Raw genomic sequence first — 15,524 nt, forward strand, 5'->3', positions numbered from 1 at the left:
AATCTCTATCTTGAGGACTTTTTGAAAATGAAACGCTGGAAGTTTCATTTTAAGGTGCACTTCTGTGGAAGATATGTATGTGACCTCATCTTCGATGTTTTAATGCAAGATATCAGCATCTTTCCTCACGGATGCATGTCTTCAGACTGCCCCGTCTCTGGTAAGCTGGCACAGGGTATGTAATGGATATTTTTGATCTTGTAGTCAGGTAGTCTGTGTTAATTGACTGTTTACATGCAGGTGGGATCCTCCTCCACAATGAATGGTAGCACTGCATCATCCCTGGGTGCAACTGGTTGCCGTCCTTGGGAGGCGGACAATGACAGTTGAAGTAATTGACTGTTAAGCTCTTATGGATTTACTGCCTGCTGCATGGTGTAGCAGAGGGCTGATCACCCTGTACCTTATACACACACACACACACACACACATTGCTTTTTATATGCATTACTCTCTGACACACACATATTGAGCATAGCGTTAGTTCAGGAAGGATACAAAGTCAAGCTCAGCTCATCTGGCAGCTACAACAGCTGATCTCAAATCCAGGCCACATCAGCTGATGGCTCAGCTGACTCCCTTCTGCACATTCATTGGCAAAGCTCAGACAAGGCACCTTATTTAAACTGCTTCAGCCTGCTGTGATCAACACAAGCATTGCAAGGTGTCAATCTGAAGCCTGCCTAAATGTGGTCATATTTTACTGTATACAAAGTACAGTAAGATATTGTGCAGCTGCGTTTACTGTCACAGGGATGGAATTAGGATGGTGTCTGTGTTGCCATTTCTCCTCGGGTACCAGTGGCCAACCATAAGGTGTTGTGTTGTCAGAGCCAAGCTTTAGCTAGGTGGAGAGATGCCCCTGGGAGTGTCTGACTCACCCATGCTTGTGTGGGAATGTTCATGTGTGCGTGTATTTTCCATGCAGAGGGTGTGAGGTGTTGGCAGGGCTGTCATATTAAGCCAATGGCGTTGAACTCATTGTGTCAGCTCCTGCAGGCTGCTATTGATGCTCCTATCATATAACTCCCTCTTCCTTGCCCTCAGTGTGGCACACTGGCCACATTCTTGTCACTACTTGCCCCTGACACATGCGTGCAGGCTTGTGGGAGCACTTTTGTAATTGTGCCTTTGCAGCTGTTAGCATGAGTGCATGTTTGTTTGCCACCCACATTTGTTTATATATGTGTGTGTGTGTGTGTGTGCTTCTTTCCTGCTCTCACAGTGCATCATGGAGCTCTTAGAGAGCACTGCTGCATTTCTGCATCATTACGTGTCTCCCGAAGGTTGAGCGAGAGGCCCAGCCCTGCAGGCGATGGATTTGGACTGGGCAACAAAACAGTATTTTAAGGAGCAAGAGATGTAAAGCAAAGGGACCGAGTGAAATGTGGGGCTAACTGAGAGGAAAATCAGGAGTACAATTATTAAGGGTACAGGAAGTGAATAAGAGTAATATGGAGGAACTGTTAAGTCGGAGAGAGACGAAGAAAATGCTGGAAAATGTGAGAAAGAGAAATGAAAGCCCTGGTGCACTTTTATGTTATTATGTAGTTTTATCTAAATTTCATTCCTTATCTTAAAACAACTCCCAGTGAGGTTAGGTTTAATTTCCATCCAGCTTTATCAAAACAAGTGAGCATTTAAGTTTGACAAAAGGTTGTCCACTTAGCTTGTATCACGATAATAAAACTTAATACAGAAAATACAAATGCAGTAATATGACGTTTTTGAAGTATGGTATATCTTTACGAACAGTTAAGTCCTGTAGCTGAGGTCAGCTAATGGGGGGCTGCAAAGGAGAAAGTCGAAATATGCTTTCTGCCCCATTCCCTTCCATACACTATTTAAACTTGTGAAGCTAGCACTGCAGAAAATATCCATTCTAACAAGCCATTCAAGAGGAGTCTTGACACAATTGAGCTGGAAGATGACAAGGATCACACATGCATCATAGTTAAGATTTATTTTAGCACGACTAAAACGAGCACTTCCTTTTAAAATCTCATTTAATTTAAAGTACATGCAAGATATCACAAAAAAAGAAATGTATTTGACATACATGGGTAAAACATTGTTGATACAAAAGGTTTGTGTCAACATCCTGAAAGTGGGTGATGATGCATTAGAAACAAGACCAAGGACTAGTTTAGATTGACAATTTACGGGATGAGTTAGGAAGAATGGAAAGCAGGGGGAAGGGGGACATATGATGCAATTGTAAACATGACAATAGTATAGAGAGAGAACAGCAGCGAAAGAGGGAGGATAGTTATGTAGCAATGAAAAGGCAAAGTTCAGGCTGTAGAAGGCACCGTTTCCATTAAAGAAGCACAACTTCATATGCTTAGAGAAAGACGCAAAATTGCGGACAGGATAAATATTACCATCTACTCTCTTGGAAAAATAGACAAACAGCACTCAGAGGTCCGTCGCACTAACACAGTACAGTACACAGTGGTCGCTTGTGAATAACACAGCCAATTAAGCAGCCACAACACAGGGCTCATGGCAACTCGGGGGCCTCAAAGGACTTAATTACTGCTCTTGGTTTGCAGGGACAGACGGAAAGGTAGAGCAAAAAAGACACAGAGACGTATTCCTCAAAAGAGGATAGTGTGGTTTCCCTCCTCTGGAAGTACAGGGATTCCAATTACTAGTCCATATGCAAATAGGTAATCAAATTTCATGATGACAGTGTGTTGCTGGAGAATAATGTTGTTAGGTTGTTTGCTTTTTCTAACTGGGAAATGCCTTTTGGGGATTCCCCCCTGGCCAATTTTCTCCTTCTAAATAAAGAATAAGAAAAATGAGCGTTTGCAAAGGTTGGAATATAGTCTTCACCCTTATTGTGTTGAATCACTCTTGCATTTGATGTTATTAGGTATTGAAGCTGGAAGTATCTGCAAGCAAATTAATTCATTCTGTGAACATATTGCACTCACTCATGGCGGCTTTGAATACAGTAGGTCCACTTGTTCAATTAATGTTTAACACGGTAGATAATTTCCGGTAATTTCCTGAGGAAGATATTATATGATATAATAGGATGGTCTTATATCACACAGTGTAAACAGGCAGGGGGAGAAAATGAAAGAAGAACAATGGGAATTATTTCCTGGCAGTAAAGCTACTCTCTGGTACATGTTTGTTTGACAAAGGATGATGGGAAATGTAGTGAAGCAGGTAAAAATGAGAAATGGTTATTGCTGACATAATGATGCTGGGCTTTTATCTTGGTGTATTGTGGTTCATAATTGCGACCGCTGGTTCACATAAAGGGCAGTGATACCAAAAGCTGTTCTGGTATTGAACCGTATCAAAAATAATCACCTGGAGAAGAAAAAGAGGGAGTTGTAATAAGAATGGGTTGAAGAGTAGCCAGAGGAGCCATCAAATGAGAGGAGGGAAAAGGTCATCGATGAATGTCATCCGCACCCCTTCAATCAGGAGCTGGAGCAAAAAGTCTGTGATTAAAATGAAGTATATGCTGTTTATCATCTCTTTTGGCAGAGGGCACACAGAGGTGTGAGTTTTAGAATAAAATATGAACTGCTTGTGTGTTACATCTTACTTAAGTCAAACACCTACTAATCTCTAAAGCTGGGCGACACTAAGGGTCCATGTGTCCTGAATTGGACAGTTTGTCCTCCTGCAGATGAGGTTTTGAGTCAACAACATGCCAGTCTGGCCAGAATGAGGCCAGATTTAAGCACCAGAAGCTGAGAGATAGCTGGAAGGGAAATGAGAGTCAGAAAGATAGAGAAAGAAGAGCAGCGATACCTAAGGGTGAGGTGATATGTGAGAGTAACTTGTCAAATCTGATGGCTTATCTTCAGTTCTTGGTGCTTCCCTTTTGTCACTGAATCAACCAGGATTTATGAGCTTCTTCAGAGCTACAAATCCTTATTATGGCCCTTCAGATAAAGAATGACACCCAGGTGTTAAAGGAAGTGTGTTTGTGTTGACGGGATGGTCTGACTTTCCCTGTTTAGTGGGGAGGGGCTGACTTTGAACTGATTTCATTTTGACATGGATCCACGTATTTTGAACATTACAGTATGTAAACTTATTCTACCCCAAATTAAAAGGATTAACCTGTAAATGACCAAAATATGGGCACATTTAAACTAATTGACAGTCTGTGACATTCATATTCAAATTCATACATCCAATGTCATCCATAGCTGTGTAACCCAGAGGAAAAATGTGCTCTCCACTTCTACTTCAATGTACCAGAACACTCCTTCCAGCAGTATACGGTACATGCTGTATCTTTCTGCCGTCATTCCTCCTCCTTACAAATAAACCTCACTGTACAAACTATCACAACGATGGAGCCACCTCCTCCACAGCTTCAGTAGCAATGACATAAGGCAGTTACAGTTACACCTAACATATGGCCCTAAGCTATAGGCAGTGTGCAGATGGGTACTTTGATGAAAGCGAGTCTTATAACAGGGAGTTATGTTAAAGAATAGGAGCCATGAAAGCAGTTGGGTTCTATGATAACAAAGGCCTTAGCTCGCAATCGAGCTGACTGCCGGGCTTTACCACAGTATTTGCATATTCTAATGAGCCCAATGTTCAGGGTTAGCTGCTTACACTAATGACGCGTTTAGTTCTTAATAAATCAGTTAAGGCAGCTCCCTGCTGGAGCCCAGGGAGCGTGCGTGCATGTGTGTGTGAGACTGTGAAAATGCATATTATATTAGAATGCAGCTTGTGTAGTTGCGTGTGTGCAGTTATGCTGTTGTTTTGTGAGAATGTGTGAATGAGCTTGTTTGTGAACACTTGTCTGTTTCTTAGTGCTTGCTCAAATTTCATATTGTGTGGGTGTATGTGTGTGTGGGTGTCCACTACTTTGAAGTTTCTTTTGAAGTTGTGTTACAAGCTCCTTGCTGGAAAAAAAAGATTTTGTGTCTCCATCATGATCTCCTTTCAATTTAAAAACTTGACCTGCCAACATTTCCCATGTCTCATTCATACATTTTCAATTTGTTCCCATTTCTCCATATTTTTCCTGATTACACTTGTATTGCACCAACTACTCAATCGACATGTAACAGCACTGGAATAACAATGAAGGTGATGAAAAACACATGTCGTGTTTTGTCTTTTCATCCTTATGCTAAACATGCACAGCAACTTTCTTGTGAACATAATGAAAACATGCATCCCAGTTTGTTTCCAGTCCTCGCATACTAGTAGTTCTGCCAGATATGTGAACAACATGGAATCTGTCCACAAAACATTGTGTCTGTTTCTGAGTAATTTCATCATGTCACTGCTAATTTGACCCACTGGTGTTTAGAAGGTCTTTGGGCCATGGTTCTATCATAAGGATTAGTTCTCAAATGGGATTACTGACTTGAATAAGGGGGGGGGGGGCTCAAACAGGCAAGAAAGCAGAACTATTTAAATGCAGACAGACACATTCAAGTAAAGAAATAATTTTATCATTATTAGTAAGGAAAGGGAGAGGGGGGGGGGTGGAATGGTATGGTGATAAGTGAATTCTGTAGTTTATTAAAGATTAAAAAATGGGAAGATTTAGAAGAGCATCTTTGTGCGGAAAAAAGAACATAAAACATTTTTTTCATTAGGTTTTATTTTCATGATCTAAGTCACGGTGTTTCTCTTTTCTTTCCGGCTCTGCCTCGTCCTCTCACTCTTAAGTGAGCCAGAATAATATCTGTGAAGATGCACTGGAGTGGAATATCCTGGTCACCCATCCGGTGTGACGAGAACACTACAGTAAAACACACACAGGCGCCCGCATACACACACACACAAACACGCACATGTACTGTTATATGTTCGCAACACAGTTTAGTGGGATGGCGGGATGAAGACCCACATGGCTTGGAGTGCCAGCGGCGTCTTGTTGCCCTGCCACCATGGCCCTTCTGCATGTAGGTCAGTCTCGGCCGGGGGCACACCATACAACCACCCCCCCTACCCCCACAAACACACACACGAGGAGTGTGAGCCTCAGCTCCTTTTCTCACTGGATTATTTTCTTCCTCTCATTTCTTTCTCTACAGCACATCCAATCATTAAGAATAACAAGACAACCAAAGCAATAACTAAAAGAGTTAGCTAGATTGGGATCAAGGGTTTGTTTTTGTCAGGATGAGACTTCTTTATCTTTAGAATCTTTAGAATTAGATTTAAGGTTGATTTCTGGGTCATGTACCGTGTATGAACTCATCACCTTCCCCTGTCCAAACAGCTGATCGAATCACCCTCCATGCATTTCTCCTATGTGCTTGTTTAAAGGCCATTGCTGTTGTTCAGAATTTGATAGAAGGCCTGTGGAAATGGTGCTCACTGCTTTTCAGATGGTTTCCTACAAGTCATGTTGGCTCCAGGATTTCTTTCTTCCATCTCTTTGCCCTATTATCCTGCCGCTCCCCTAATCTCCTATTATGGCTTTTCAACACTCCCTTATTCATTCCGTAAATACTTCCATATCTATAACAGTTTTCTCTGCAAGCTACAGTTGCTTGCAATTGTATCTCCTGGTTACCCAAATTTGTGGCATTATGAAACTTTTGGGTCTCTTCCAAAAGCACTTTCAACGATTTTACATATTTTACAAGTTATTATTTGTTCCAACTTTGATTTGGTTTGTTTGAATGACAGTAATTGCCTTAAAACGGCAGAGAAAGGCTGCAAGTGAAATACGACAAACCCTAAAAATATCTTCATTTGCCCATATGAAAACAGTTTGTGCTACAGAGGATAATGTGTTTGTGTTTGCGACATCTCCATTAGACAACACTGTATCAGTGTGCATATCCCTGTCTCCGTGCCCAGGCGAACAGTTGGCGTGGCTGCCCTGTGCATCAACCAAACATGACGCCACCCGCTGACATTTAGCAGATTACCAATCACTAATCAGAAAATCTAAATTTGTTATATTTTAGGGAATACACAACATTTGATGTTGCTTTCTGCTCTGAGAGAGATTTCAAATGGCCTCAGCATACATACATGTAAACAATGTAATCCCTGGAGTCACAACACAGTAATTTTATGCAGTGTTTTTATGATAAAACTTTTACAATCTTCCCAGAGGACAATCTATTCTAGACTTTTTTTTTCGACGTTCCCATTTTCTCTCCCCCTAGAATTTTCTCCTCGACTTTTCCTCCATTATTTTTGTCGCATTTTTTTGAAATACATTTCTGCCATAAAGCCCAAAGCTCCACCCACAATTTCTCTTTTTCACCATCGTTAAATATCCGGTGTTGTAATTGCAAGTGTGTGTGATGGAGTGTTCCTGTCAGTATTTGCCTGATAGCTCTTCTGTACACACACACAGACAAAAGTCAGCCACCTTTCATATGTGTGCTCAGAGAATGTGCACCCACAGGGACATTTTTACACATACACACTCTTGTACTCTATCTTAGTGAGGACTCTCATTGACCAAACTTATTCCCGAGCCCTTTACCCTAACCTCGGTCATCGAAACTAAATTCTTAACCGTCATATCTGCATATTCTGTTTTCTGATTCTGTAACCATAACTCCAGAAGTCTCAATGTAACAGATGGTCAAATATAAATAAAAATATATAAATAAATGTACCGTACCTAAACCCTTACCCTAAACCTAATTCTAACTCTGACCATAGCACTTAAGTAAAATCTTAACTCTTTCTCAGCCCTTTGAAAAAGTGAGAACGTCCAAAATGTCCTCACTGTGTAAGGTCTATGCTCAAAATGGTCCCCACAAAGATATAACTAAAAGTACACACACACCTCTGTGTGAAGTAGCTGCAGGTGACAATGAGTGAGCTCTCCATTTCCTCCCTCACTTGTTGGTTTATCTCGACCAGTCCAGAGGCCATCGTGTAGTCAGAGCAAGATCCATATCCAGAAACAAGCCCCGGTAGCTGTGATTGTGGAGTCTTGGGAAAACAGGCATCTGTACCACAAATCTTACTGCAATAATTTTCCAAAAGAAAAACATCATACATCTTAAGTTTTTGGAAAGTGTTTCCCTTCCCCTCCGGGCACCCCATGGTTTCTGATTAATTTAGAACAGTATGAAATATCAACTTGTAGAGGCTGGTAGCCATGTAATCCATCACAATAAACACATCCATGGCTATAGTTTTAGTTTCGTGGTCAGGTTTGTACATTGTTGTATGGTAATACTTGCTTAGTAACTTTACCCTGTTCATGATCTTTGTTACTACCTCAAAGAATCAGACCCAGTCATCCAAATAATCAAACACGGACGTTGTCAACAGGAAAATGCAGATTGTCATTAGATTTTTCAGGAGCCAGCTCTTAAGTCAGAGCACTTTTTTATAAATCATGTCGTGAGTGGACTAAAATAAGCTCAGTGAAGAAGAAAAACAATCATCTTTATTCTGTTTCTACCTTTGTGCACCAGAGACAGTGTTTTTCTGAACGTCCATATTGATCACACCGCAGCTCTGTGTAAAAAAACACATTCACAGTCAGATATCTGGAGTTTACAGTCAGCTCGTCGCTAATCTTTACCTTCACCTCTCCATTGCTCTATGTGACGTATTATATTGTATATATTCTCTCGTGTCCCTACTGCTCCGTATTTCTCCATTTTTTAATTTATTCCTTCAAGCTTTTCTTCTCATATCTCTTTGAGGAAACTGTATCGACAGCATCTATTTCTCTTACCTCACTGTGTCGTCATTAATACCTCGCTTCATCTATCCCACTATCCTATCTTCATTGCTTCATTCATTTCAGCTTCCATTTTCAAATCCACACTTCTTGCTCCTATCTTCTCTCCATCCCACCCTCCATTTCTTCCTCTCTCTTCCCCCCATCACTCCCTTTATCGCCTCATCTAGCTCCATCCCTCCATAGACAATCTGCCAGTGTACTGTGCCCGCTCCAGCCCTCCCAGAGTGATCCCGTTAGAGGGCTAATGCTGTGAAAAATGACAGTGAACCGGCACTTTTTCTGCCATCACCGCCGCTTTGGGGCTGCCTGCCGCCTACAGTCCTGTTGCCTGGCAACTCCCCAGACAGCTCCCCTTTCCAAAATGCGAGAGCTCCTGTCTGCTGTGTTGTGATAGAGCTCAGCGCCTAATAAGCATTATATCTCATTTTGTCTTATCATTTTGTTGTTAGTGACACAAGTTTGCTTGGAGCTGAAACTATGCAAAAAGCGCTCACGCAGAATGTGTCTCTCATACTGAATGAACCAACTGATTGCAAGAAGTGGGACTTCTTACAGCCTGGTTGTTTCAAGAAGAGGTCGATCAACCAGAAATTGTAAATGTACCGAAATGATGACGATACAGATGCAGTGAGTTTATACAGAGAGCTGATGAGCACTGACCCGTTCTGGATTTGTTGGATGCAAACTGTGAATGTATAGAAAACATGTCATACTATGGATTTGGTTTGAATCATTAAATCGACTCAGAAGAGATCATACCGCCGCCAAGACCTAACAGTCCCCTAAATCAATTTAGCTGCACCAAATTTCACACACTTAATAATTAATTTTTTTTGTCAATATCCTTGAATTATTCCCTGGGAACAGGTACACATTTCAAATCTTCTAATGTTAAAAAGGTGAAAACTATTTCCTGGATCCTCTGCATTCTTCCATCAAATGTCAAGGAAAATCCTGAAAATCTTGCTTGCAAACTATTTATACAAAAACATTGCGTCCTTGGTGTAGATTGAAATAGAAATCTACATTTTAGAATGAATAGCTAGATTGTTAATGATACCATGAGAATAGTTTTCTCACAGGATCCATGAGTGATGGATTTAAGCTGACACTCATCCCCTTCTCTTGCAATTGAATCCCCCAATAAATGTCCTCATCAGTTTTATTTCAATTCATTCATACTGTAGATAGACAGAGAACTCTGACTGATCTGACACGAGGAAAACTTTGAATTGATTCACATTTTGCATTTTGGGTTCGGTGTTGTGTTACAGACGGATAAACAATGTGTTTCACTGCAGAATAAACAGAGAGAATTCTCTTTCACCTGAGTTGTAATCTGATGAATGTTTTAATTTGAAATATTTGGACAGTTTCATGCTGTATAGTATTGGTATTTATTTGAGTACACAGAGCTACTTTTATACAAAGAAATAGTCATATTTATGGACATATTCAAGGCAAAGTCTACATTGTGCTGCAGTAGCAGCTCCTCTGCGGTACATATTGTTGAACTGAAGCAAAATATTGTGCATTGAACAGTTGCTGTAAAAATTATTTGATATTAATGTGAACACTGTGCATTGAATAGATAAAGTTGCACAACTGCCTTTCTTTGTGTATATTTATGCTCGTACATTCAGCCTTTAACAGAAATTGCAAAATTGGGTTTTTCGGCAGATATCAGGGTGGTAGATCTCGGCTTACGTTTGGAATTAAAAAGTGATCTTGGGCTCGAAAAGGCTGGTGATCACTGCTCTATACAAAAGAGAATATAACAAAACACCAAGAAACATTGTTCGTTTCATTTCTCTCTGAACATATTTATTCCTGTGATGCTATCGCCTTGTGTGATGGTGCTCAATTCAGACTTCTTGAAAGTGCTACAGAAATGTTATTAGGTCTGTTGTAAACAAGCTACTGGAGTCCAACGTGACCAGAAGTTTGAGAAATGATTGTCTTCATTGGCAAAAAATTAAATAAAAAAACTATCACTTGAGCAGATAGGATTCCTGTCACCGGCTACTGCTCACAAGAGCATCTCTTATATAACTCCTGATCGTCTCTTGCTCAGTCCCAACACATTACTAAGATTTTTTTTTAAATGTTGAAAGATATTTCTTTGAAGAAATTACCTGTGCATAAGAAAAGAGTCTTTCTCTCTACTGTGTTAGCTAATTATGGCTGTCTGTTAAAAAAAAAAAAAAAGAAAGAAAGAAGAAATATTCCATCTGTGCGTCATCTCCTGCCCCACTTTTCTGTCTTTCCATCAACGTCACAGCGTTTGAGGCAGAAACGCTTTTACCAGCTCGTCACTGAAACTTAACATGATCTTATACTCAAATACTCACAGATCTGAGTGAAACAAGCCACGTGGTTGCTGAGGGAACTCTTACAAGAGGTGAGGATAGTGCTCTAACATCAGTGTGTAAACTCACTGCCACTGAACCAATCCTAGCTGCTCAACGTGGGACTGTTTTGAGGCGTCATCTGAGGTTCTGCAGATTTTCAGAAGCATTGGAAAATGCTTTACATCTGAGGGAGGCGGGGGTGTTGTGTTTTCAAGGCACCAGCATGGGAATTACAGCTAGGAAACTGTCCTATATGTATTCATATACACACACTATAATTCAAGGATATCCAGAAATCATAGGGTACAGGTCCATTTATGCTCTGCTCTGTTAGGCGAATCACTGTAGCTCTCAAAGCACCAATTTCCCATTTTAAATGATAATCCTATAGAGAGGCACTAATGTGAAGCTATCAAGGTCGTAGTGAAAAGCATGAACAGTTGCAATCTCCATGAATGTGAGTTGAATGGAGAAAATGACACGTGGAAGAGATATTTTACTGCATATTTTATATTTATTTATATTTTCACTGTATGTAACTTGGTCTGTATTTATATATCATCTAAACAAATGCTGTACTTTAGACGCAGTTGCACACCATCTGCTACTCATTAGTCTGAAAAGACACACACATACACCCAGAGAGCACGATGGCTATACGTCCAACCTCCAGCGACGATGAAAGACGAGTGGAAATAAAAAAGAAAGCAAGAGAAACAGAGCGACATGGGGGAGTATGGAGAGAAATTACAGAGACCGGGTGAGAAAGAAAAGGGGAGGGGGGGGGTGTAAATCACATTAATACATAAGCTTCATTAGTTGGGCCCATTAGCGTCCTAAGCACGGATTAATTTAACTTCAGTCGACGAGCCCAGTGGCCATGATGGGATGCAGTTTGATTACACACCTGGATGTTTGATCACCGACACCCTTCATTCTGACTGGCAGGTGGACGGCCATGTGCTGCTTTTGTTCCTGAATGTGAAATTAGAACACCTGCACGAGAAAACTAATGTGGGAACAGTTCATAGGCTTTCTTATCATTTCCTCCTTTTTGAACGCATTTACTGGTTTCCTCTGATGGTTTTATCTTTCCTCTGGGAAATGCTGCTTTCCTCACAGTTAATGCTTTCTTCAGAGGATTTGTTCATCTTTCTAATTTATGTGAGTTCTTTTTTTGAGGTGCCTCACTCACTTCTCTTCATGTCTGTGTGTTTGTTTTTCCACAAGGCGGATCCCCAAGGCCGAGACTTCTACATCCGTCCCTTCTTGGAGCACTGTGAGAACACCCACATGACCATTTGGCTGGGCATCGTCTATGCGTACAAGGGAATGCTAATGGTAATGTACTCACATTTACTCTATATATTAATGTGCATGTGTGAGGCTTGATGTCTTTTCACGTTATTGTTGATGTTTATTGCTAATTCAGATAAGTGTCCTTGTAGTAATCTTTGAGTATCGACTCAACACCTCCCAACAGATGGGTGTGAACATATGGATATCTTATCACAACACATGTTAACAGGAAATTCTCAAATTAAATCCTGGTGAATCACTCAGACTGTTTATAAAAATGAATATAGACTCCTTGTTTGCAAAGTGTAGCCAGAGGGCGACTTCAGAGGTTTCAAAAAGAAGTAATTTTCTATTGAAGTCTTTGAGAAATAACTAGTACTACCACGACTAAATCCAACTTTCCACTTAATTTATAACGTCAGTAAACATTTTCATACTGAGTTCATGGTCTCAGTCACTTGTTTCAAGTTGTCTTCAACACAGCATGATGTTCATTTTGTAAGCAATGGTCCCATTCAGAGTAAAATAAACAATAAAGCATGGTATACATTGGGGCATGGCTGCTGTGTGATTGACAGCTAGTACCATCCAATGTTTGCAGGTGTAAGTGGGAGTGCAGTGTCCTCGAGTTCTCAGTCAGGCTCACCCCCTGCTCCTCCAAATATGGGATTTAAAAAACAAGATGGTGCTTCTAAACAGCAGTTCAAAAACAAATGAGTGACGTCACAATGGGTTGCCCTTTTTTTATATGGGGCCATAACAAGACCACTTATGAAACCACTTAAAGTTGGTCTGACAGAAATGTCAAGTCAGGTCAAGTTTATCTTTACAGCCCCAAACCACAAATCAATCTGCACCATCGCTAGAGTTAGACCTTCACTCGGCTGAGGAAAATGTGCAGGAGAAGGGATCCCCTTACCATTATGGACAGGAATGCAATAGATGATGGTGTGTACAGAGTAGAGAAAAACTACAACAGATACATCAAAGTACAGTGCAAAGAATCAGAATGACAATATTAAATCAAGAGGCTCTCTCTACCATGAAGATCTGGAAAGATGAGAGATGACTCTTATGCAGAAGAGATGTGGTGAAGAAATTGTTTCATCTTTCTTCTACAAATTTTATGCATATAGACATTAAAGTTATGTTTTTAAAAGTCTTCTACCCATCATTATGGATTTTTGTTGAATTATTAGTCTTGATACTTCAGTGGTGCTGATTTACTGTTGTGTTCACTGATTTCATTTGAATATTACTCATTATTCCGAGCTCATCAGTTGAGTACAGTTGGTCCTGCAGGCAGATGCTGAATATTTACATATGTGTGTATTATCCTCATTAATATTCATATTCCAAGAATTCAGTTCACAAGGGCATTTAAGGATTGAGAGGATAAATGGGGGGAGGGAGGCCAAAGCCCTGCGAGCTTGTACTTGCCACAATGTGGGAGACACAGGGTTGTAATCAAACTGTAACAATTTTCCATTTACCCACCACATAGCATGTTTTAAAGCCTCTGTGATGCAGGAGCGACAGTAGATTATGCAAACCTCACTACATTTATTTTGAGGCGAAGGAGCAAGACACAGCAGTAAATCATCTTAAGCAGATTGAGACAATACAGAGGAAAAAAAAATGTTAAAGACGGCAAGAAAGAAGGAGTAAATTGTTGGATTACAAGTCCAAGGGCTCTGAAGTAAAATAGTAAAAACAGCAACAAAGAAGAGCAGCGGGTAGAAAAAGTTTGTATGAAGTAATTGACAGGAGCCCAAATCTGTATGAGGCACAGAGAGAGGAACAACACAGCGAAAAGAGGCATTAAAGCTTTATACACACACAGACACTCTCACGTATGAATACATGCACACACACAAACACTCCTCACATTGGCATGCACTCACTCACACACCTGAGCTGCACTAATCCTTGATGACTGCTCTTTTAATTCTGCTGCTCGTCATTCCACTACCTCTCATTTAGACTTTCGAACAAGCAGGCGTGCCACCTAACACAGCACACCGTGAATTATTCAGCAGGCTGAGCAGGCGGCTGCTGCAACTCTAATGATCCGCTGAACAATTAATTCACTCTCCCTAAATAAACATCCCACAAGCACGAAACCTGAGGCCGCCTTAAAATGCTCTCTTTAGATTGTTTTACATCGTCTTTGAGGCTTTATCATATCACAAAGTGGATTTTTGTTTGATTTGATATGTTTCTCAAAGCGATGTGAAACCTACAACTGCTTCAGTATTCATGAGGAACAACGAAGAGTGCTTAATAATACAGCAAGGTATTAGGGCCATATGAAGAAAATAGATTTTGAGATTTCGTGGAAGTTCCACTAATAAACATTTCCTTCCCTACAAAAGAGGCAATTTCCTTCAAATCTGTTTGGTTCTTTCTTCAGAATAGACCGTTTGTTGCATACTTTCAAAGTCAACAACAAACTGATCCACTGATCCTCTGATATTCTCAATCTAATATGACGCATAAACCTCAAATTCTAGTAATATTATGACTTTATTCTCATTATGTTACTTCGTAAACTTTATTCTTGTAATATTACGACATTACTCTAGTATATTTGTGATTTTATTCTTATAATAATACAAGTTTATTCCCATAATAAAACTTATATTGTTCTTGTTAAGTTACGATTTGTTTCTAGTAATATTGTCACTTCATTTTCAGAATCTCAAACTTTTTGCCTTTTTTATTTTAAGGTCATTGTATAATAACAAAAAAGATCATGATTACAAAACCTTAGCATTAAATTTCTTAGCAAACTCCTTCATCTCTGTTTTTCCTGACAGTTGTTTGGCTGTTTCCTGGCCTGGGAGACCAGGAACGTGAGCATCCCCGCCCTCAATGACAGCAAATACATCGGGATGAGCGTGTACAATGTGGGCATCATGTGCATCATCGGCGCCGCTGTGTCCTTTCTGACCCGAGACCAGCCCAACGTCCAGTTCTGCATCGTAGCACTGGTGATCATCTTCTGCAGCACGATCACGCTGTGTCTGGTCTTCGTTCCCAAGGTCAGTTTCTGTGTGACAGAGGAGAGTGAGTGAGTGTGTGTTCGTGTGAGAGTAAAACTGTTTTTAATTATTGCCACATTCACACACCTCACTTCACTAAGCCCTGGATCCTAAAAATTGCAGCGTAAACACTGTGTAGCTTTTTTT

The 15,524-nt window shown here is 40.4% G+C and overlaps 1 protein-coding gene across 5 annotated transcripts in view; it reads left to right on the top strand.

The window, feature by feature from the left end:
• The window catches only part of gabbr2 (gamma-aminobutyric acid (GABA) B receptor, 2), a 162,412-nt gene that overhangs the window by 134,616 nt on the left and 12,272 nt on the right, over positions 1-15,524 (top strand). For all 5 annotated transcript variants that reach the window (XM_020090789.2, XM_020090791.2, XM_020090788.2 and 2 more), the window contains 2 exons: positions 12,265-12,375; positions 15,153-15,377. In XM_020090789.2, coding sequence (XP_019946348.1) covers positions 12,265-12,375; positions 15,153-15,377 — 336 coding nt within the window. The remainder of the gene's footprint in view (positions 1-12,264; positions 12,376-15,152; positions 15,378-15,524) is intronic.

This window comes from Paralichthys olivaceus, chromosome 20 (assembly GCF_024713975.1).
Source record: "Paralichthys olivaceus isolate ysfri-2021 chromosome 20, ASM2471397v2, whole genome shotgun sequence".
Taxonomy (NCBI): domain Eukaryota; kingdom Metazoa; phylum Chordata; class Actinopteri; order Pleuronectiformes; family Paralichthyidae; genus Paralichthys; species Paralichthys olivaceus.